Here is a 23,556-nt window from a genome sequence, read left to right on the forward strand (position 1 = left end):
TTGAGCCATTAACTAGTAATCACCATGGCAGAATTCAAAATAAATACAGCCAAAGACTAGATTCTCAGTCTCCCCATTAAAACTATTTAAAGGAAGGTCATAAATAATTAGTTGTATTTAAATAAATATACGGACCAAAGGAAAAAAGAGGAGATCAGGAAACTAGTTGCTAGTTATGGCTACATCTATCCAGAAAATATCAAATCTGTTTAAATATTCAATTTGTCACTGTGAATGTAATGAGTGTTGCAATTCTCCTACAATTGCTGAGTCCCAGAGTCTCAGCCCAATTTCCTAATACTCCATTGAGGTGAAGTCCTCTCCTATCCAGGCTCCTCAACTTTTAAGAGGGAATGTGAACCCTACCCCTATGGCTTTATGTTCAGCTGGCAACATGGAATAGCTATGCTCCAGAGAAAGCAAGGAGCACAGCCTTTAACTCAGGCTGCCTTGGGCCAACAGAATCAACCAATAAAGGTGATGACCAAGGGCAGCTCAAAGAAGCTGCTGGTCTAACTTATTCTTGGAATAAGACCAGCAGCTTCTTTCAGACACCTTTTAAGGCCACATTTACTGCACTGCCATTGAGTATAATGAGTGACATGATAAGAAATGGCATTTTGTAACCCACAGATATATATCTATGGTGATCAGGTAGTTTCAAATGCAGTTCACCCACAGCATATAAAAGAAACTGCTCTCAGAGAGCAATATAAGAAGACTTCTCTCCCAAGTAAATGACCTCACTGATGACTTCCTTTTTGCTTTGGCTGGGAGAAAATGCAGTCACCTCTTGTAAGCACATAATTTTCCACTAACTTTAGTCCTGGCTTCGTCTTACCTTCCCATCCACTAGTTGATTTTTATATATCTTGTTGGATTGCAAATATAAGTATATATGAAGTGAGCTTTCAAAAATCCCAGAAAGAGGTGAGTGCAAATGAAGACATAAAAACACAAGCTCCCAAGTGGTAAAAATGAACATTTCATTTTCCCTGACTCGTTACTTAGCTAAAAATCAACTGCCTGTGATATATGACGCTTCTACTATTATGTAGAAATATAACCAAAAAGTTGAAACAACTTCTGTAACACTTATTTTACTTTTTTTTTTTTTTTTTTGAGACAGGATCTCACTCTGTCGCCCAAGCTAGAATACAGTGGTGCTATCTCAGCTCACTGTAACCTCTGCCTTCTGGGCTCNTTTTGAGACAGGGTCTCACTCTGTTGCCCAGACTGGAGTGCAGTGGCATGATCTTGGCTCACTGCAATCTCTGCCTCCCGGGTTCAAGTTATTCTTCTGCCTCAGCATCCTGAGTAGCTGGGATTACAGGTGCCCACCAACACGCCTGGCTAACTTTTTTTGTATTTTTAGTAGAGACAGGGTTTTTCTACGTTGGCCAGGCTGGTCTCAAACTCCTGATCTCAGTTGATCTGCCTGCCCCAGCCTCCCAGAGTGCTGGAATTACAGGTGTGAGCCACTGTACCGGGTCACTTATTTTACTTATTATTACTCTAGTCTTATACTCCATTTCTATGTCTACGTCTCAATTTATGTTTCTCAATTATTTTACCTCCAAATAAAGTAAAATTATTTACATCACCTGCAGATACAAAACTAACAGCAACAAATGGGTACCTCGTCCCACCTACTTTAGGGAGTTCATACCAAGCCTTGTACTTTGGTTGCATGCAAATTTAGTGCAAAGAAAAGGTCAAGGCCTACTGGACTCGAAAGAGTTAAGTTGAAGGATTCAAAGTTGAATCCTAGTGATGCTTAGAGAAACTGCTGAAAACAGTTATAGATATATATGTATACACACACAAACACCTGTGTGTTCATATGCACACATACATGAGCCCACACACCCAGAGTACTTTCCTAAGGATGGAACTCGGAGTAATTACAGAAAAGAGAAAAGCCACTTAGGCCACAGAGTTTAACAACATGAAGCAGCCTACAGATTTAGGGAGCCTGGAGAGACTTAAGTCATAGAACAGCATTTAAATATATTTGTCTGCTTACAATTTCCATTGCAAATGTGATTAGTTTGCTTAAATAAATAAGAATATGATGTGTTGGCCATGTTTTCCTCTTAAGGGTTATCACAGAGTTTTGATTAAGGACAAATGTTTGAAATGTTAGGTATATTTAAGTTTACTGCACTTAAAATGAGCTAAGAAGTTGTATAGGCTTGATTAGAGGGCTGCCTTCGTGAACTTAAATTAAAAGCAATAAATTCCAAATGATTCAAGTGATTGGGACTAAATATGGTATTCTGCCAGAGAAGTTGAAATGCAGTCCAAAGAAACTGAAATGGTGTCCAGGTTTCAAGAAATGGTGAAAGAGGAAAGGTCAAGTGTTGGAGTTGCCTTTCCTCTGGGTTAGTGAATGATTCACATTACACAGAATCCCTTTCAAGTACAACTTCACAGGAGTGACAGGCTCCCAGGACAATCTGTTTCATCGTTTCCAAAAACAAGCCTCTTAGATGCTCTGAGGCGGGTATCTAAGTGTTGTCAGATGGGGAGACGGCGGGGGAAGATGGGAATGATGGGAGACGGGGGAGGGAGAGAGTCCCTGGACTTTTTATTCACAAAGGCGCAGGCCAAGTCTCCCAGACAGTTTCCAAAAAGGAAGTCAAACTGACTTCCCCACCCGCGGGAGGGCGGAGCCCTTGAAACGTAATAGGCTCAGGCTTCAGCCCGGGCTGTGGCCCCGGGGGAGAAGTCCGGGTCTACAACCACGGGGGTCAGAAGCAGGAGCTCGCTGGAGAGGTCGAGAGAACCGCCAGAGCTTCCCTGCCCGGGGTGTACCAGGCCCCAATCGCGCTCACTCCTCCTCGCCCGCCCTGGTTCAGCCCCATCAGGCACCAACAACTCCCCTCCCGGGCCAGTGGGAGTGTCCGGCCTGCAAAGTTTCCAATCCGAGGTCGGGCCTCGGTCAGCGCACCGTCCGCCTGTACTGCCCCGGAGGAGTGGCCCCCTTCCTTCCGCAGCTGCAAGGTGGAATGGCTGCCCGGCACCCTATTCTTCTCCCCATGTGGCACCAACCCAGGCACGTGAGCGCCCGAGCCTCTCGCGCCCCCAGGTTGATCCGGCCGGCGCGCTCCCCTCGGCCTCGCGTCCGCGCTTACCTTGGCGGCCGCCATGCTTCGCCCCGGGTGCGTTCGGCTGCGGGACCCACTCACTGGCTGGCTAGCGCTCGGGGCCCAGGCGGCTCACTTCCAGTCCCGGCGGCGGCGGGGCGGCGACACGGCCCGACAGCGTGCGCGCCTGGCCTGCCTCCCCACGCCCTCCCGCCGGCGCGGGTCATGCGGGCGCCGCCAGCCCATTGGCTGGGCCCAGCCTTGGCCGCCGGGCTGCGCGTGATCCAGCGGCCTCTGCCCTGCGGCCGGGGAGGGCCCAGGGCCTGGGGCAGTGGCGGGACAGGGACACGTGACCCCCGCTGCGCTGTCCAGCAGAGGCGGCCTCTGCGGCGTGGGCCAAGGTACCTTGGCCGCGTGCAAGCCTGTCACCTGAGGGCAGGTGGCCCCACCAGGGAAGCTGCTGGCTTCTGCTGATACCAGGGGCTACTGGGCCCTCAGGCCGATGGGAGGGGCAAGTAACGATAGACGGTGCACATTCGTTCTGGAGAAGTTGAGAACTCCACTATGACACCTGCTTAACCAGGTGTTTTGTTTTGTTTTCATTTTCCCCCTGTGTGTTCTCTATGAAGGGGCTCCACTTTACACTGGATCCAAAAAGCCTTTGATCCAAAAGCATTGACTTAGAATGAGAGATTGCAAGTATTGCTGGCAGGCCTACTTTTAGATCAAAATCGGTAAACTCTAAGAACACAACAAATGAATATAGTGCAGAACATATATTTATGGGACTACTTCATTTCAGCACTACCTGTTAAAACAGTACAGGTCAATAGCCTGACCAACATGAAGAAACCCTGTCTCACTAAAAATACAAAATTAGCCGGGCGTGGTGGTGCATGCCTGTAATCCCAGCTACTCAACAGGCTGAGGTAGGAGAATCGCTTGAGCTCGGGAGGCAGAGGTTAAGGTGAGCCGAGATCACGCCATTGCACTCCAGCATGGGCAGCAAGAGTGAAACTCTGTCTAAAAAAAAAAAAAAAAGTACACGTCATAAAGGCTGGGATCAAAAGACAAAAGACTTCCCCCCAAATAGGCCCTACTAAAAATAAACCAGAATTTTAATTGAAAATTTGCTTATATGACCTCCAGGCCTTATCCCTCTTCATCAGGATTTCATTCATTTGTCCTTGTAATCAAAATTTATAAGACAATAGTGATCAGGGAAAAGGACTTTCAATGTGTTGTAGGTTGTGGATGTAATATGTCAGCAAAAAAGCACTTATTACTAATCAGTTTAATTCATTAACATTGATTGCCTGCCTACTATGTGCTAGGCCCTGTGCTTGGTGCTGGAAACCCCAAAATGACTTAAGAGCGGGTCCCAACTCTAAAAGAGCCTCAGGGCTATTGGGAAAGAGTTTACTTCAGTATAACCTGTTAAGGCAATGTATTGTTTCCAGGGCACGATGAGAGTACTGAATACCAGGGAAGCCTCCTAGAGGTGATACCTAAGCTGAGTGCAGGAAAGTGGCTGTGTCCGGTGGGGAGGAAAAGGACACAGTATTCCATCCTGAGAAAATGAGGAGAGGCAGGAGGCTCAGGAATTGCTGAGGAACCACAAGCGGTCAGTCATGAAATATGTATTAGTTCTCACACTGCTATGAAGAAAGACCTGAGACTAGGTATTTTATAAAGAAAAAGATTTAATTGACTAACAGTTTCACATTGCTTGGGAGGCCTCGGGAAATTTACAGTCATGGTGGAAGGCACCTCTTCACCTGGCTGCAGGAGCGAGAATGAGTGCCAAGCAAAGGGGGAAAAGCCCCTTATAAAACCATCAGACCTCATAAGAACTCACTATCACAAGAACAGCATGGGGTAACCACCCCCATGATTCAGTTATCTCTCACCAGGTCCTGCCCATGTCACGTGGGGATTATGGGAACTACAATTTAAGATGAGATTTGGGTGGTGACACAGCCAAATCATATCAAAAGGTAACTTGAGCTTGAGCTATGGGACTGGTGGAAGGAGTCTGGGCCAGCAGGCAGGGGCTGTGTCATGGTGGGTCTTAGGTGCCTTACTGAAGGGTTTTAAGTCAGGAAACAGCATGGCTAAGTTTTCACTATAGAGAGATCTCTGTATGGTCTGAATGTGCCCCCCAAAATTGATGTGTTGGAAACAATCTCTAATGTATCAGTGTCGGAAGTTTGGATTCTTCGGGAGGTATTTTCGTCACAAGGGCTCTGCCCTCATGAATGGATTGATGATGCCATAAAAAGAGATTTAGGGAGTAGGTTCACTCTCTCTTGCTCTTCTGCTCTTTTGCCATATAAGGACATAGCATTCCTCACCTTTGAAGGACACAGCACTCAAAGAGCCATCTTGAAAGCAGAGAGACCAGGCCATAACCTGCCAGCACCCTGATCTTGGACTTCCTAGCCTTCAGAACTGTGAGAAATACATTTCTGTTCTGTTATTTTATTCTCAGGAATTCTCTTATAGCAACACAAAATAGGCTAAAACACTGTGCTTGTTGTATGGAGGATGGGTCCCAACTGAACTACCGGGATATACAGACAAGACAGGCTGGGGAGGGACTAGGACTAGAGGAAAACATAGAAGGTAAAATTAGTGGGCCATCATGACTGCTTATATGTGGGGTTGGGAGGGAATAAGGGAGTCGTCCCATGTTGCACATAGACTTCTGGTATGGGTATCTGGAGAAATACTTGAGATAGGTAATACAAGAGGAATGTTTTGAGATGTGTGTGTTTGTCTGTAAGGAGAATGTGTGTGCAACATACAAATTATGCTCTAGAAGCCAAAGAAAGAAGCATTACAGAAAGAAGCAACTAGTTAATCTACTCTCAAGAGGTTCGACAAAGCCCAGAAGACTTGAACATGTTCATAGAGAATAAAGATCAGCAAAAAGTAAAAGAGTAAAGACAAAACAAAACCAGCAGAATTGTTAGAGAAAACTATGACATGGGGACAAGTCTAAAGCTCCTGTGGAGGATGGCCCCAGCTGCTACAAGGGGAGTTAAAAGGGGCCGAGAAAATACAACTTCGTGTAAAGAACAAAATCACATCATGTACTACATATGTATTCTTAAGGGCATCACTAAAGCTCTCCTTTTATAATATAAATGAACCACAAAATTTTAATATAGTAAAATGTACATGAAATGTACCATCTCGACCATTTTAAAATGTACTGTTTAGTAGTGAGATACATTCACATTGTACAGCCAGTCTCCAGAACTCTTTTCATCTTGCAGAACTGAAACTCTGCACTCATTAAACAACCACTCCTTTTTCTCCATCTCCCAAGCCCCCAACAACCACCATTTTACTTTTTGCACCTATAAATCTGACTACCCTAGGTACCTAATAAATGGAATCATATGGCGTTTGTCTTTTTGTAGCATAATGTCATCAAGGTTCATACATGTTATAGTGTGTGTCAGAATTTCTCTCCTCTTTAAGGCTGAATAATATTCCATTAACTTTTTTTGATAGAAAAAGAATCAGGAGCCCATTATATTTTTTCTTAAAATTTTTGAAAATTCAGAAAATTACAGTAATGGCCAAAAAAATCACTGATGATCCTATCAACAGAGTTAGCCATTATCAACATTCCACTGTATTTTTTTTCATGTCTTGCTGTGTTTATATGTATATATTGAGACATATTTATTTTACTTTATATTTTGTTTTTGTATTTCTTGAGCCAGGGTCTCACTCTATCATATAGGCTGGAGTGCAATGGCATGATCTCAGCTCATTGCAACCTCCTACTCTTGGGCTCAAGTGATCCTCTCACCTCAGCCTCCCAAGTAGCTGGAACCACAGGCTACTTGGGAAGCTGAGGTGAGAGGATCCCTTTATACTGCCACACCCATCTAAATTTACATTTTTTGGTAGAGATGGGTTTTGCCATGTTGCCCAGGCTGGTTGCAGAGTCCTGTGTTCAAGCAATCCTCCTGCCTCAGCTTCCTAAAATGCTTGGACTACAAGCATGAGTCACCGTGCCTGGCCTATTTTATTTTATTACTTGTTTTAAAGACTTTTCCAGGTTGGAGTGAACTAGCGCGATCTCAGCTCACTGCAGCCTTGACCCCTGGGGCTCAATCAATCCTCCCATTTCAGTCGCCCAAGTAGCTGGGACCACAGGCACACACCACCACACCCAGCTAAATTTTGTAGATTTTGGTAGAAATGGGGTTTTGCCAGACTGCCCAGCCTCACCTTGAACTACTGCACTCAAATGATCCACCCACCTTGGCCTCCCAAAATGCCGAAATCATAGGCATGAACCACCCACTTGACCATATTTTTGCATTTAAAACAATGAATTATACTCTGTGTTAGTTTCCTGTGGCTGCCATAACAAATTACCACAAACTTGAGAGCTTAAAACAGTAGAAATTTGTTCTCTTACCATTATGAAGGCCAGATGTCCGCAGTGAGTCTTGTGGGGCTAAAATCAAGGTATCAGCAGGACTGTGCTCTCTCAGAGGCTTTACAAGAGAATGCTTCTTTGTCTTATGTAAGGGCTCATGACATCTTCCTTCACCTTCAAAGCCAGTGGGCATAGCATCATATCTCTGACTCTGCTTTATCACATGGCCTCTTCTCTTTTTCTTTTTCTTTTCTTTTTTTTAATTTTTTTTGAGATAGAGTCTTACTCTGTCACCCAGGGTGGAGTGCAATGGCGTGATCTCTGCTCACTGCAACCTCCACCTCCCAGATTGAAGTGATTCTCCTGACTCAGCCTCCTGAGTTCCTGGGACTACAGGTGTGTGTCACCACACCTGGCTAATTTTTGTATTTTTAGTAGAGACAGGTTTCACTATGTTTTCACTATGTAGTCCCAAAGTGCTGGGACTACAGGCGTGACCCACTGTGTCCAGCCTCTACCTCCCTTTTATAAGGACATGTGTAATTGCATTTAGAGCCCACTTAGATAATCCAAAGTGCTCTCTCCACTTCCAGATCCTTAATTTAATCACATCAGCCAAGTCTGTGTCACACACAGTACCATTCAAAATCTCCAGGGATTAGGATCAGGATATGGACATATTTAGGGGGGCTATCATTCAGTCTACCAAACCTACCACACTATGGATATATATCGTAAAAGTGTATTTCAATTTACCTTTGGAGTCATACTTAGTTGATTAAGCTCCCCTCTTCATTCTAGAATTTCCCAAAATATGAAATTTTTAAAATGTTAAACTGTCATGAACCTAGAAACAAAGAAGTCAAAGCTGCACCGTGGCTTCTATTTCACCTGTAAATAATAGCATGATGTGAAACATCATCTAAGAAGATAAAGTATGAACTGGCTGGGCATCTTCCATTTTGTCTTATCCTGACAGCTTTACATGCCATCCTGAATTTTTACCGAAAAGGCCCTGTTATGGATTGAATTGTGTCACTCAAAAGTCTTAACCCCTCAGTACCTCTGTGTTAGTTTGTTCTCAAACTAATAAAGACTCTTACACTATCTGATTCTCTTCAGCTGCTAATAAAGACACACCCAAAACTGTGTAATTTATAAAGGAAAGAGGTTTAATTGACTCACAATTCAGCATGGCTGGGGAGACCTCAGGAAACTTACAATCACGGCAGAAGGGGGAAGCAAAAATGTCCTTCACGTGGCGGCAGGAAGGAGAAGTGCTGAGTGAAGGGGGAAAAGCCCCTTATAAAACCATCAGCTCTCATAAGAACTATCATTATCATTAGAACAGCAGCATGGGTGTAACTGCCCCCATGATTCCATTACCTCCCACTGGGTCCCTCCCACAACATGTGGGGATTATGGGAACTACAATTCAAAATGAGATTTGGGTGCAGGCATAGCCAAACCATACCAGTGAGGTTTCAGGACATACCTTGTCCTGAAAATGTTACCATTGTCTGTAGCAAACCTGAGAGAAATATTAGTTTGTTGAATAGAATATTTGGTACCTTTAACCACAGTCCTATATGAGCTCAGTAAAGTAAAATTGGCTTTTCAGGGGAATGACATCGAAAGCCTTTAAAGAGGTCAAATCCAGTTTCTTTGGCCCAATTTTTATCTTATTTGGAAGTTAAAGTCGTAATTAGCTGATTTCATACTATATCCAGTATGAACTGCTGTTCTTGTAAGAAGACACAGAGATAACACTGGGAGAGTCCCACGTGTTAACAAAGGCAGGGATTAGAGGGATGCAGCTGCAAGCCAAGGCATGTCAGCGATCAACAACCCCCATCCCCTCACCTCCTGCCCTGAGAAGTTAGCAGAAGGCAAGAAAGAACGCTACCCAGAGTCTCAGAGGTATTGTGGCCCTGCTGACAACTCAGTTTGTGATTTCTATCCTCCAAAACTATTAGAGAATAAATTTCTGTTGTGTGAGGGCAACCAGTTAGCGGTACTTTGTTACAACAGCCGTGGGAAACTAGTACAGGCCCCAAAGCCACGTGTATTTTATAGCACCATATGCCAACCTTGTCAGCTGGGAAAGCAGCCAACTCAAGTCATGGGGAACGCTATATGCTAACAAGGCATACAGCTTGAGCATGAGCCCAAACCATGGGAGTTCAGAACAGTGATTAACATGGCCTGCTCTAAGCTTTCACCTTTTCCAGAATACCTGTGCCTTGTAGATGCCCTTTGACCATACTCTTACGCTATCTGATTCTCTTCAGCTCCATTAAAACAAACAAGAAAACAAAGGCACCATTACTACTACCAGCGTGCTCCCCAGATTGGATTGCTAGAAAGGGTATCCAGCAACAATGCTTGCCAAGCACATCGTAGACAGGAAATTTTAGACAGCTAACTACGGATTGCAATAATGATTCTTTATGTGGATAGCAGTTGCAAAGGTAATGCCAGGGCTGGTAAAGGACATAGTGTGACATAGTGAAAGGTGCACCATGTGAATAAGAACCTCCCAAACTCTGACCTTACAACTGAGACTCTGCAACTGAAGAACACAGAGGGGCCCTCTGATGCATTCATTTGGGTTTGGAATCCTGCCGAGTGTCAGATCACACATGACAGGACTTCCCTAAGAGTTGGCTAAAGGTAGATCAGAAATGAATGTGACCTAGCTTCTTAATAGATCCAAAGGAGAGAGTTGTGTCAACATTTCAGAGTTAAGAGAGAAGGAAGGGGAGGTAGGAAGTGAGTCAGGATGAGGAAACATAAGACACCTTGGGAAAGTGTAACTGGAAACAAATCCCCAAAGATTTGAGATAAAATGCTCTGAGAGCAAAGGCTTAAACAGCTAGTTCCTCAGAGCAGAGCAGAGCTACGTTGCTTTCTGGAAGCTCAAGGAGAGAATCCCTTTTCTCTTTCCTTTTCAGCCTCCATCTACATTCCATGGTTCTTAACCCTCTTTCTTCATCTTCAAAGCCAGCAACAGAGGGGCTAGTTCTCATATCACATTACTCTGATCTCATTTTCTGCTTCCCTCTTCCACATCTGAGGATCCTCGTGATTGTACTGGGCTCACCCTGATAATCCAGGATAGCCTCCCAATGTTAGAGTCGGTTGGTTAGGTTATTAGCTTGCTAGGGCTGTCAAAATAAAATTCCGGAGACCAGATGGCTTAAACAACAAAAAATTCAGTCTCACATTTCTGGAGGCTAGAGCGTCAGGTCAAGTGTCGGCAAGGTTGCTTCGTCCTGAGGCCTCTCGTCTTGGCTTGCAGCCAGCTTCTTCCTGTCTCTTCCCTCTGTGCATATCTGTGTCCTAGTCATTGCATGTAAGGATGTGAGTCATATTGGATTAGGATCCCTCTTAATGACCTCATTTTAACTTAATTACCTCTGTGAAAACCCTATCTCCAAATAACAGTTACCTTTCAGGGTACCGAGGGGTTAGAACTTCAACATAGGAATTTTAGGAGGACACAAGTCAACCCATAACAATTGGTAGCTTTAAATCTATCTGCCATCTTAATTCTCATTTGCCATGTAGTATGACATATTCATAGGTTTCAGGGATTGGGACATGGACATGTTTGGGAAGCCATTATTTTGCCTAAAACACCTTGTCCTGAAAATGTTACTATTGTCTGTAGCAAACCTTAGAGAAATATTAGTTCTTTGAATAGAATATTTGGTACCTTTAACCACAGTGCTGCATGAGCTCAGTAAAGTAAAATTGACTCCTCAGGGGAATTACATCGAAAGCCTTTAAAGAGGTCAAATCCAGTTTCTTTGGCCCGGAAGCAGAATCCCTCTTGGTCTTGCACCAAGTCCAAGTCTGTGTTTATGAATCTGGCTAAGGTCCCTGGCCCAGCAATAACACTCAAGTCAATGACAAATCAAGCTTAGGCCACCCTGATTTCTCAGTGCACTCAGAGGTGTATATCAGAACTGGCAGGTGCGTCAGCAGCCCAGCATGTGTCCAACAAGAAGTAGCGGCAGCCAGAGATGTACACAGTGAGCTCTTGGACCCTGGCCATCTCACAGCAAGGAACATTTAAGTACAGCAGTTCCTTTTGTAAGAATTCCTGAAACTCTTTATCACAAGTCCTACAATATTTCAAGAAATTAAGTGTTAAGTAAAATAATCTTACCAAAACTGGTTTAAGGAAGGAGACCTGTGTTTTTATGAAAACATTTTATTCAAATATTATTTCTCTCTTTTGTATTCTCCTTTACAACTAATCATGATGTTAAAAGAGAGAGAGAAAGAGACTGGCTCTTATTATGTCCCCCTCAATCTCTCTCCAATTCTAAATAACCCAAGCTAGTATGGTGAAATAGAAATCAGACAGATTTTTATTTGAGTCCCATCTCTGCTATTTATGGCTCAGTTATTAACTTCTCTGAGCCTCAGTCTTCTGATTTATTAAACAGAGATAAAAAAAAAAACATCAATTTTGCAAAGTTGCTATGATATTGAATGTACATAAACATCTGATACAGAGAAATCTATTATAAATACTGCCAATAATACTAGAATGAGAGGGTCAGAAACGCTGTTTCTTAAGACGCCTTCCAGCTAACCTTCTAGTATTCCACTGCACAGATGAAGAACATTTATACCTACGCTTGCTTTCCCAGGATCTTTCTTAAGAAGAAAGGGGAGGAGGGTAGAGAAGGGGAGGGAGGTAGATCCATTTTAGAAGTGAAAAATCTACTTTTGAAGCTGGAAATTTAAACTCGGATCAAGTAGAGAACATGAAAACACTTGAGTATTTAAGAACAACCTATTAGTGTTAGCTGTATATTTCCAATTTGGAGGTACTGGACCAGACTATTCGTGTCTGAACTTGTTTGTCAGTTGGATACAATCACAGCTCCAGCCTCAGGGTCACCAGCCTCTGCAGCACATTCGTTTACTTCCTGCTGCTACTGCCTGAGTCCATTAAGGACCCATTGCTAGAAATGGATGCAGCACATCCAGTCTCCAGTGACTCTTGCAGGTGGCAGAGCTAATTCTTTTTAGGTTTCAGTGCAACAAAGAAGATCTCAAAACAGCAAAATTTAAGATTGAAATGAAACTCACTGTTATATCAAAAGAAAGAGAGGATGTTCGCTTTGGCAGCACATATACAAAAATTGGAAAGAGAAGATTAGCGAGGCCTCTGCCCAAGGATGATAGGCAATCTGTGAAGTGTTTCATATTTTTTTATTAAAAATTAAGCATAAAGAGACTCATCAGGTGCAGTGGCTCACATGTGTAATCCCAGTACTTTGGGAAGCAGAGGCAGGTGGACCACCTGAGATCAGGAGTTTGAGACCAGCCTGGCCAACATGGTGAAAGCCCATCCCCACTAAAAATACAAAAATTAGCCTAGCGTGGTGGTGCAGGCCTGTAGTCCCAGCTACTTTGGAGGCTGAGGCAGAAGAACTGCTTGAAACTGGGAGGCAGAGGTTGCAGTGAGCTGAGATCATGCTACTGCACTCTAGTCTGGGCAGCAGAGCAAAACTCCATCTAAAAAATAAAAATAAAAAAGAGAGAGACAGAGAGACAGGAAAGAAAATTCTAGCTGAATGTCAAGCTCTCTTCTGCAAAACTCCACATAATATGGCCTCAGCTGCTTCTCAGGCCCTCCTGTTCCTTACTTCTATTCCTTCAGTTCCTCTGCAAGCCAATCCCTTCCTGGCCCCGGGCTTCTGCACTTGCCAGCACCTCAGGCTGGAGCCCCACTAGCCCCTCTGTACATCATCTTTCTCATCCTTCAGGTCCTCAGGGATACCCTCTCTGACTGCCCTTTCTAAAGCAGGAGCCTCTTTGTCATTACCCCTGTGTCCCATTTCTGACCTTTTCAGCACTTATCACAGTGAGTAATTCCTTTTGTTTGGTTGTTTACTTAGCTTTGCTGTTGGGAGACAACATTGGAAAGCCAGACTGGGGCTAGATGGGGAAGGTGAGTGGGCTGTACTTCTGGAGTAGGTCCTGTGACTTCTATTGGTAAATGACCTGAATCATTAGTTCTGTCAACATTGTCAGAAGTGACGTGGGACTTGATGGAATGGACTGACCTGATTCTAGTTCCAACCCAGTTCTGGCCGCTATCTAGCTGTGGGCAAATCATTTCTCCTCTCCAAAACTCAGTTTCTTCACTGATGAAATGAGTGCAGTTGCTTTTAAAGAGGCTCAGTTAAATAACTAACATTCTGTTTCTTCTCCTGATTCTCTTAGTCAGCCAGCCAACTTCAGACATGAGGTGGAATAGGAAGTCATTCACTTCGGGGACAGGGTGGCATGTATTAAGGATAGTGATGGCCCTGTACTGAAGTTGCAAACTGTCTTTTCATAAGGGGGCAGACCTCGGCTTGATCCCATTTATCCTGGTTGGACTCACAAGCCAGATAGCTAAGTGAGTGCCTGCTGCATGCAGTAGAACAACAAAAGTTACCAATGTCCCTCATTCTGGGTATCACAATCTCTGACAGGCAGCTTTCCCCAACACCCTTGGTTAAAGGTAAATAGCTCTCCTGGCGGAACCAGCCCAAAAAGCCACCACTAGGTATTCACATTTTTGGAAGTCCAAGGCTATGGGGACATGGAACAGAAGTAGTGAAAAGAAAATATTTCTCCAGCCTGTTCTGTCCAATACTATAATTACTCTCTACATGTGGCCACTGAGCATTTGAAATGTGGCCACTGTGATTTGAGGTGTGCTGAAAACATAAAACAAACATTGAATTGTAAAGATTTAGTATAAAAAAAGAGAATGTAAAACAACTTATTAAATACATTTATATTGATTACATTCTGAAACAGCAATATTTTAGACATGTTGGGTTAAATAAAATATATCTTAAAATTAATTTTGTTACTTTCTTTAAACATTTTTAATGTGGTTACTAGAAAATCTTAAATTACTTAATGGCTTACAATATTCTGCTATTGGATGGTGCTGATCTAGAGCTAGAGGGGTGTGTGTGTGTGTGTGTGTGTGTGTGTGTGTGTGTGTAGAGAGGGAGAGAGAGAGGATGGAGGAGTTGATATAGCAAAGGAGGAGCTTCATGGAGATGGGAGTGAGTCAAGAAAGCATTTTGCCTAATTTATCCCTAGTTTGGATTCAATTGCACTATTAGGCAGCAGGCTAAGAAACATTCCATAATGCCAGGGCACTAACTGGAGTTCCCAGAGGTAAAAATTGTAGGGATTTTCAGGTTATGTGCTTCACAAGAAGCTTGGGTATGATGAATTGAGTTGGAGGGGCAGGATGGAGTAGGAGGCTGAGGGAGCAAATCAGATTCTATAACCCAACCCCACCTTTCAAAACTACATCGCACAGTGTAGTTTCTCACTGGTGGAGAAGAGAGTCACAAATGGGAAATAAAAAGGCTGAAATGAGCCCCATCGTGGATTAAACAAAGATTGAGCCTTTTCACTTTAGTGTAAGTTACTTATTTAAGTGTAGAATTTTGGTTTTATTGCAAAAGGGATGATTTTTTAAAATTTCTGATTAAAAAGAATTTTGGCAACACAGAAATACAACAACAAAGAAGAAAAATAAGAATTATCTGTCCACCCCAAACTCAGTTATACCTAATTTAATATTTTAAAGTATTTTTTCTTGTTATTTTCTTTATTGACATGAATGTGCATTACAGTGATGTGTTCTGTTACTGAAACATCCAATTCTTAGATCTTACAGCTTCACTTAACAGTATGTCATAGTATTTTATTATATCATTCTTGAACAAGATAATTATAAATGGCTAGCTAATATATCATAACTCTGTTCCAACAATTCAACCATTCTCTAATGGATGAGTGATTAAGTCATTCATCATTTTTATCTTTCACAAGTAAAATGTGATGAATACCTTTGTACACCAAATGTGTTCTGAGTTTTTAAGGAAAGTGGAGGAAGTTTATAAAAGCCATTATGAAGAATGCAAAGGAACTCAATGTGAGTTAGTTCTCAGATGACTTATTTTTTTAATGGAGGCAAACAGTTTAAGCAACTGAATTTTAAGTTATCTTTCTACTATGAAATTTTATGTTGACTCCTTAGGAAGGAGTCCATTTTTTCATTCTTTGTATTTTTGTCATTTATATATATAGACAAGAATTTTATAATTTTCCATACTGTAGATAATTTAGAACATGTTATGACTACTTAGCTCTTAATATCACTTTCAGAAATATATTCCCTTTGTACTGACTATAGGTCTATTCTCTATCTTACATTTCATTTTAGAAGGAATGAAGCACAAACGTAATTTTTTTCTTTTTTGAGATTAAGTCTCACACTGTTGCCAGGCTGGAGTGCAGTGGCATGATCTCGGCTCACAGTGACTTCCGCCTCCCGGGTTCAAGCGATTCTCCTGCCTCAGCCTCCCAAGAAGCTGGGACTACAGGAATGCACCACTCCACCCAGTTGTTTTTGTACTTTTAGTAGAGAAAGAGTTTCACCATGTTGGCCAAGATGGTCTCAATCTCTCAACCTCGTGTTCTGCCTGCCTTGGCCTCCCCAAGTGCTAGGATTACAGGTGTGAGCCATCGTGCCTGGCCCACAAAGGCAAATTTTTAAGCTAAAGAACATTAAATGTTAAAATAACTCATAACAAATATTAGACATACTGAAATTTAGTGTTAAGAACTGGCAGAGGTCTGAGATTTTACCCTGCCTACCTGTCTACAACCTCACAAGCTTTATGGATGCTCACACAGACATGAGACATGAGATGCCTTGTTCAGGGACAAAGGACAGTTTATTACTCATAGCAATATCAGCAGCCAGAATATCACCTTGGGTTCCTTAAGTCCTAATTTCCACAGATGACAACAAGAGGGACAGGTAATACCTGTACATGCAGGAGGTCACAATACAGGAAAGGAACTCTTAGCGTAGGGAACCAGAATTTTTTATTTTTATTTATTTATTTATTTATTTTTGAGGCAGAGTCTGGCTCTGTCACCCAGGCTAGAGTGCAGTGGTGCAATCTTGGCCCACTACAACCTCTGCCTCCTTGGTTCAAGCAATTCTTCTGCCTCAGCCTCCCGAGTAGCTCGGACTATAGGCACCCGCCACCACACCCAGGTGATTTTGTATTTTTAGTAAAGACAGGGTTTCACCATGCTGGCCAGGCTGGTCTCGAACTCCTGACCTTGTAATCTGTCCACCTTGGCCTCCCAAAATGCTTGGATTACAGGCATGAGCCATCACACCCAGCCAGAACCTGAATTTTTTATGGTGGACATTAAGAACGCTGTCCTTTTCAGGAATGTCTAAGGCTGTTTGTAATGCAAACATCCTGTTAAGATAATTTGGAGTAAAGGCCATCCGAGCTTCTACACATATGATGCAAAAAAATGCAAGAGATCTGTAGAGAATTATCTTTAATATGAGAATAAATGCTGTATTAGGAACTAATTAGAGTACATCATATATTTTGACTATTTGGCAGATGCTCTTTTCTTCATGACCAACCTGAGACTTGTTCTTGCCTGGCATATCTACTTTCTTTTCAAATTCCTTAGCCATAGAGGTAAATGTCTACATTTGCAGTCTGCAAAGCAGCCTATACAGCAGTTTATCAGTAGAGCTGTCTGCTTTTATCTGGAGAGGATAGCTGTCATGTCCATTTCCATAAGCGCAGATCAGGGAAAACCATCTCTGCTCTTCTAGCAAGATTGTAAGTATGCATTAGACAGAGTAAGGGGCTTACTCTCTCCCTCTTGGGAGTGAAATGGAAGAATACCCCAGAACCCCCATATGCTCTCTACCATAATCTACAGCCACTGAACATGGCTGAAATATCACTGATTGCCAAAAGCAATATAAAAAGAGGTCACACCCAAAAGGAAATTTTGTTCCCTAAGGGAAAAGTCTTCATAACATTGGCATGAATAAGTTATGAAAAGCCTTCACAACTGAAAAAGACATAATCATCATTCATGTATAACAGATTTGTTTATTCATTTCAGTTGATTAATTATCAGTATCTGCTGATGGTGGGGGTAACCAGGCTGCTCTGATGAGAGAATTATTAAAGTACATGCTTAGAATATTTATCACTGAGCACATATTGTATAAACTTAGCATATTTATTATGTTCTTTCTATATGGGATCTTTCTTCTCCAACAGAGATTAAACAGTACTGCCTATGCTTGCAGGCAATTTTCCTTCCAGACATAATACTTAACTCTTTATAGAGAAATTGACTATTTTTATAAATAATACCAATAGACCCTAATGTAAATAAGGGTGACTTTGTTGGTGGTTCTCATGTCTTTCCCAGCCTTAGGCAGAACTACTTTAAAATATAACACAAATTGTCATCTCTGGCCACATCAACTTTGATGTTTGCTTAACCAATTCCCAATAGTACAACTACTGTTTAAAGGAAAAGTGATAATTTGTATAAATTAATATTAAGCATTAAGTAAAAATTAAAAGTGACATATTAAATTTAAAATATTAAAATCAACATTCTCCAACATGATCTATATGTAGTGATCTTCAAATAAATTTTTGTTTGTAGTAAGAACTACCATTTATTGATTCCCTGCTATACGTCAGACACTAAACGCTTTAGATATGCCTGCTTTCCATCTTTCTCTTTCTTTCTTTCTTTTCTTTCTTTCATTTCATTTCTTTTCTTTCTTTCTCTCTCTTTCCCTTCCTTCCTTCCTTCCTTCCTTCCTTCCTTCCTTCCTTCCTCCCTCCCTCCCTCCCTCCCTTCCTTCCTTCCCTCCTTCCCTCCCTCCTTCCCTCCCTCTTTCATTTTTTCTTTCTTTCTCTCTCTCTCTCTCTCTCTTTCTCTCTTTCTCTCTTTCTTTCGAGATGGAGTCTTGCTGTGTCACCCAGGCTGGAGTGCAATGGCGCAGTTTCGGCTCACTGCAATCTCCACCTCCCAGGTTCAAGCAATTCTCCTGCTTCAGCCTCCCGAGTAGCTGGGATTACAGGTGCCCACCACCACATCCAGCTAATTTTTGTATTTTTAGTAGAGACAGGGTTTCACCATGCTGGCCAGGCTGGTCTCAAACTCCTGACCTCGTGATCGACCTCGTGATATTACCTCCCAAAGTGCTGGGATTACAGGTGTGAGCCACCGCGCCCAGCCTGCATTCTTTTAAAAATGTTTTTTTTTATTTTTTGAGACACAGTAAACTGTGTCACCCAGTCTGGAGTGCAGTGGTGTGATCCCGGCTCACCTCAACCTCTGCCTCTGGGTTCAATCAATTCTCGTGCCTCAGCCTCCTGAGTAGCTGGGATTACAGGTGCATACCACCACGCACAGACAAGTTTTAAATTTTTACTAGAGATGGGGTTTCACCATGTTGACCAAGCTGTTCTTGAACTCCTGACCTCAAGTGATCTGCCTGCCTTATAATCCCAAAGTGCTGGGATTACAGCTGTGAGTTACCATGCCCAGCCCAAATATGCTTTCTCGTTTAATCTCTACAACATCCTTGTGCTGATATTGTTATTACCTCCTCATTACAGCTTAAGAAAGTAAGGCATAAAGAGAATAGGTCAACTTGCCCAATGTAACTTAGCTTATATGTGTCCAAGTTGGCATTCAGACTGCTTTCTTTCTGCTCTCTGAGTCGGAGCTCTCAGCTATTATGCTGGGATTCTCCCTGCAGGTTCTTAGGCAAGACCACTATAATAGCAGTCAGAAGACCTGGGTTATGATCCCAGCTCCAGTAATACTAGCTCCATGACATTTTTACTCTCAGGTCCCAGTTTCCTCATATTCTCATCTCATCTACCCCCACGGCATCCATGTCTGACTCTCAAGTCTTTACCACTTTCCTTATCTCTATTCCTCGACTTCAGACCCATACTATTTATGAATTTGCTTTATGGACATTCATACTTTGATGTGTCCACATTAGACATCATCCCAACCAGCTCCTCACATACTGATCTCTTTCTCAATGAATGGTGACACTAGCCACCTTGTTGCCTAAGGAGCGTAGATTCCACCATCTGTGTCTTCTCTCCACCTCCACCACTGTGCTAGTGCAAGCATGACTGCCTATCCTAAGAAATTCTGACACAGTCTCTGAACTGTTCTCCTCACCTCCAGCCTTATATTCCTACACACGATTCTCCATCCTTCACCCAAAGTGAACCCTTAAAACCAAACTTCATCAGGCCACTCTTCAGCTCAAAATCTTTCAATAATTCCCCATTGTCCTTAAGATATATTTCCAAGACCTTAAAATTGCTCCCTGGCTCCTGTCTACCACTTCATCCTCATCTTTTGCTGTTTTCTTCCCTCGAGCCTCTACTTTAGACAATCTGAACTCTTTCTGTTTCTTAAACAAACTCTTTCTCAATATCTTGCCTTGGCATTTCTCAAATTTTTATCATTCCAACCTGGAGAACATCTTCCTCTCTAATGTCTAATGTCTACTCAGTCTTTGCGTTGGAAGCCTTGTCTGTACATTCCCACAATGTGTTGGCCACTCTGGTGATCTCATCATACCGCTCCTTCCATTGCCTCATCACAGCATTTTTTATTCCTTACTGTTACTGCTTGTCACCGGTCACAGGTAGATTTTGAAGACTAAAGTCAGGAAACTTGGCCTTGATTGCTATTGGTCAGGAGCTCTTAGACTTTTTATAAATTTCATTTATTAAGTAGAAATTATAATTCCTGCCTTGCCTACATCTCAGAGGTTTTAAAGATATTTAAGAAAACATTTTAAAGTCTATAAAATAATAAACAAATGTTAGTTACTTTATTATAAACTTAGCTCTACTCCTAAATTTAAGGCAGGAGAAATAAAACTGAATTTGAGTGACTACGATCTAGTTGCATTTGAATCGCTTTGGAATATTTTTCTGATTCTGTTAGGCCTGGGATAGGGCCAGGGAAGTTGTGTTATTGCAAAATTCTTCAGATGACTTGGAAGCACAGACAAGTTTGGAGAGTGGTGCCTTAGAATATTTTTCCTGATCTGAAAGGTTATGGTCCTCATGAATCAGTGTGGAGAAAAATATGGGCAATTTCCTTGGTCAGATTAACCCTACAGAGATAGATACAGCATATGCTTCTAGAATAGAGTCTATTGAAGCCCAATAATATAATGAAAATTGACCAATCCAACAAGTAGGTCATATTTAACTTGTGAAAGTCAGAAACTAGTTACTAGGAAGCAAAGCTTTCACAGAAAAGTAACTAATGACAGAGAAAAAGAGAACTAATCTATAGCCTTAATAATAGAAAGACCCTGACACAGAGTCAAGGAGCGAAGGGGACTGGATTGTCCCAAAGGGAAAGGGGAATAGTGCAGAGGGTAAGGTAAAGGGACTGTGTAAAGTAACATTTCCTAAACTGTGTCCTATAGGACACTGTTTGAGGGAATGTTAAAAGGAGTGCCTTGAAAGAGTTACAATGTAAAAGAAGTATACATACCATATTCCTTTTGCACATAAATATATTATAGACTGAGACTTTTGCAATAGAGCTAAATCCTTTTAACATTGTTAAAATTCACATTTCCTAAACTTATTTACGAATGAATGAATTGTCTTACAACTGTTCTGAGAACAGAGCATTTTAAACTAAAAGTTAAGGGACTTACTTACAGTGAAGAAGGAAATTGGGAATCATCCCTATAAAAGCTTCCTTGAACCATCATCATCATCATCATTACAAAATATGATCTGCAAAGACTGTAGCCTTTATAAGCAAAATCTCTTACTTATGTAATTTTTCATTTTCAGCACCTAATGTAGAGCTCGACACAAAATACATGTGGAACTGAATTGACTTCTGTCAAATTTGAATGAATAATGTAACAGTGAGGTCTTTGAAGAAGAATTTAATTATTTAGGCACATTTTCTTATTCATCAGATATTTCCTTAATAACTTATATATGCCATTCATATGATTGTCACTGGTTGGGGTTGAACTGTTAAAGTGTATAGCAAATTGTTAAGTGAAAATGCTATATAAAAATAAATAAAGTGGCCAGGTGTGGTAGCTCAGACCTGTAATCCTAGCACTTTGGGATGCCAAGGAGGGTGGATCACCTGAGGTCAGGAGTTTGAGACCAGATTGACCAACATGACGAAACCCCATCTCTACTAAAAATACAAAAATTAGCCAGTGTGGTGATGCTTGCCTGTAAAATCACAGCTATTTGGGAGGTTGAGGCAGGAGAATCACTTGAACCTGGGAGGTGAAGGCTGCAGTGAGCCAAGATTGTACCGCTGCACTCCAGCCTGGGTGACAGAGTGAGACTCCATCTCAAAAGATATAAATATATACATACATAAATACATAAAGAGTGTATAGTAAAGAGATCTCATAGCCTTGGAGATTTACTATACCCAGTTATTTATTTTCTTCCTATGAAAGTATATGCTTACTTTCAAATATTAAGCAACTGATATGCTATGAAAAAGCTGTAGGGTATCAGACACAATTCAGATAATCAATTAAAGAAAATGACATTTTAAAGTGCTTTGAAATATGCCTGATACATTTTATTATCAGTTGCCATTAATTCTTCTACTTCTTTCCATTAGCATCACCACTCCCCTCTTCCAAACTGTTATCATCTCTCACCTGCATTATTGCATTAGACTAGTGGTCCTTAATTCCTGGGCCTCGGACTGGTACTGGTCCATGGCCTGTTGGGAACCAGGCCACACAGCAGGAGATGGGCATTACTGCCTGAACTCTGCCTCCTGAACTTTGTCAAATCAGCAGTGGCATTGAATTTTCATAGGAGCGCAAACCCTATTGTGAACTGCACATGTGAGGGATCTAGGTTGAGGGCTCCTTATGAGAATCTAATGCTTGATTATCTGAGGTGGGACAGTTTTATCCCAAAACCATCTCCCCCAACCCACCCACCCCTGGCCCCAGTCCGTGGAAGGATTGTCTTCCATGAAACCAGTCCCTGGTGCCAAAAGAGTTGGGGACCACTGCCTTAGACTCCAACCTGACCTCCACGCTAACTGGTTTCCATGCCTCCATTCTTAACTCAGTCTTATTCCATTCTCCATGCAGCTGCCAGTGTTGCCTTTCAAAACGTAAACTGGATCATGTCACTACACTGCTGAAAGCCCTCCAATGGGTTCCCTTTGGGCACTCCTCAATATAGCATATAGCACCCTAATTCTCCATTTTCGTCTCCTGGCTGTCTCCCTTTTTCCCATGTGATCCATCACAAGAACATTCTTTCTGTTTCCTGAAAATGCCAATCTATTTTCCACCATCAGGCCTTTTTATGAGTGTGTCCTCTAGCAGAAATGCAGGCCTTTAGGTCTGGGACCTGCTGCTGCTTTCAGATCATTCTGGTCTTGATATTTCCTGATTTCCCTCTCAAGAGTAGCATCTTGCCCTCTTTTGCTCCCACTCTCTGTCACTCTATTTTATTTTTTGCATGAGACATTTCACTATCAGAAACATCTTGCTCATTTAAAGCTTTCCTTGATTATGTCCAAGTGTGGTGGCTCACATCTGTAATAGGATCCTCACTTTTGGAGGATCCTTTGAACCCAAGAGTTTGAGACCAGCCTGGGCTATATAAAGACCCCATCTCTATTCAAAATAAAATATAAGTGAATAAATAAATATTTTGTTTGTTTATCATATCTCTTCCACTAAGCTCCAGAAGAAGTTTTTCTTTCTGTTTGCTAACAACTGGAACAGTGCCTGGCATGTAGCGAGCCTTTAATAATTATTTACTGAAGCAATAAAGGAAAAAATTAATTGTAATCTACAATGTTAAAGCAGCTGGGCACAGTGGCTCATGCTTGTAATCGCAGCACTGCCTGCAGAGGCAGGTAGATCACTTGCGCTCAGGAGTTTGAGACCAGCCTGGGCAACATGGTGAAACACTGTCTCTACTAAAAATACGTAAATTAGCTGGGTGTGGTGGCGGGTACCTGTGGTCCCAGCTACTTGGTGGGGCTGAGGTGGGCAGATCATTTGAACCCAACGAGGCGGAGGTTGCAGTGAGCTGAGATGGTACCACTGCACTCTAGCCTGGGTAACAGAGGGAGATCATGTCTAAAAAA

At 42.1% G+C, this 23,556-nt stretch overlaps 1 protein-coding gene and 1 pseudogene across 4 annotated transcripts in view; one reads left to right on the top strand and one right to left on the bottom strand.

Moving 5' to 3' along the window:
* The window catches only part of SLC25A13 (solute carrier family 25 member 13), a 205,807-nt gene extending 202,492 nt beyond the window's left edge, over window positions 1-3,315 (bottom strand). For 2 of the 4 annotated variants that reach the window (XM_017525168.2, XM_017525167.1), the window contains exon 1: window positions 3,138-3,315. Coding sequence is in view for 2 of the 4 variants with exons in the window: in XM_017525165.2 (XP_017380654.1) it covers window positions 3,138-3,152 (15 nt within the window). In the remaining 2 variants the exon portion in view is untranslated. The remainder of the gene's footprint in view (window positions 1-3,137) is intronic. The other 2 variants (XM_017525165.2, XM_017525166.2) reach the window with 2 other exon arrangements.
* A 9,313-nt stretch (window positions 3,316-12,628) lies between these two features.
* LOC119470687 lies at window positions 12,629-12,726 on the top strand (annotated as a pseudogene).
* Window positions 12,727-23,556: the final 10,830 nt, after the last annotated feature.

Source organism: Cebus imitator, unplaced genomic scaffold, assembly GCF_001604975.1.
Source record: "Cebus imitator isolate Cc_AM_T3 unplaced genomic scaffold, Cebus_imitator-1.0 Scaffold37, whole genome shotgun sequence".
NCBI classification, from domain to species: Eukaryota; Metazoa; Chordata; class Mammalia; order Primates; family Cebidae; genus Cebus; species Cebus imitator.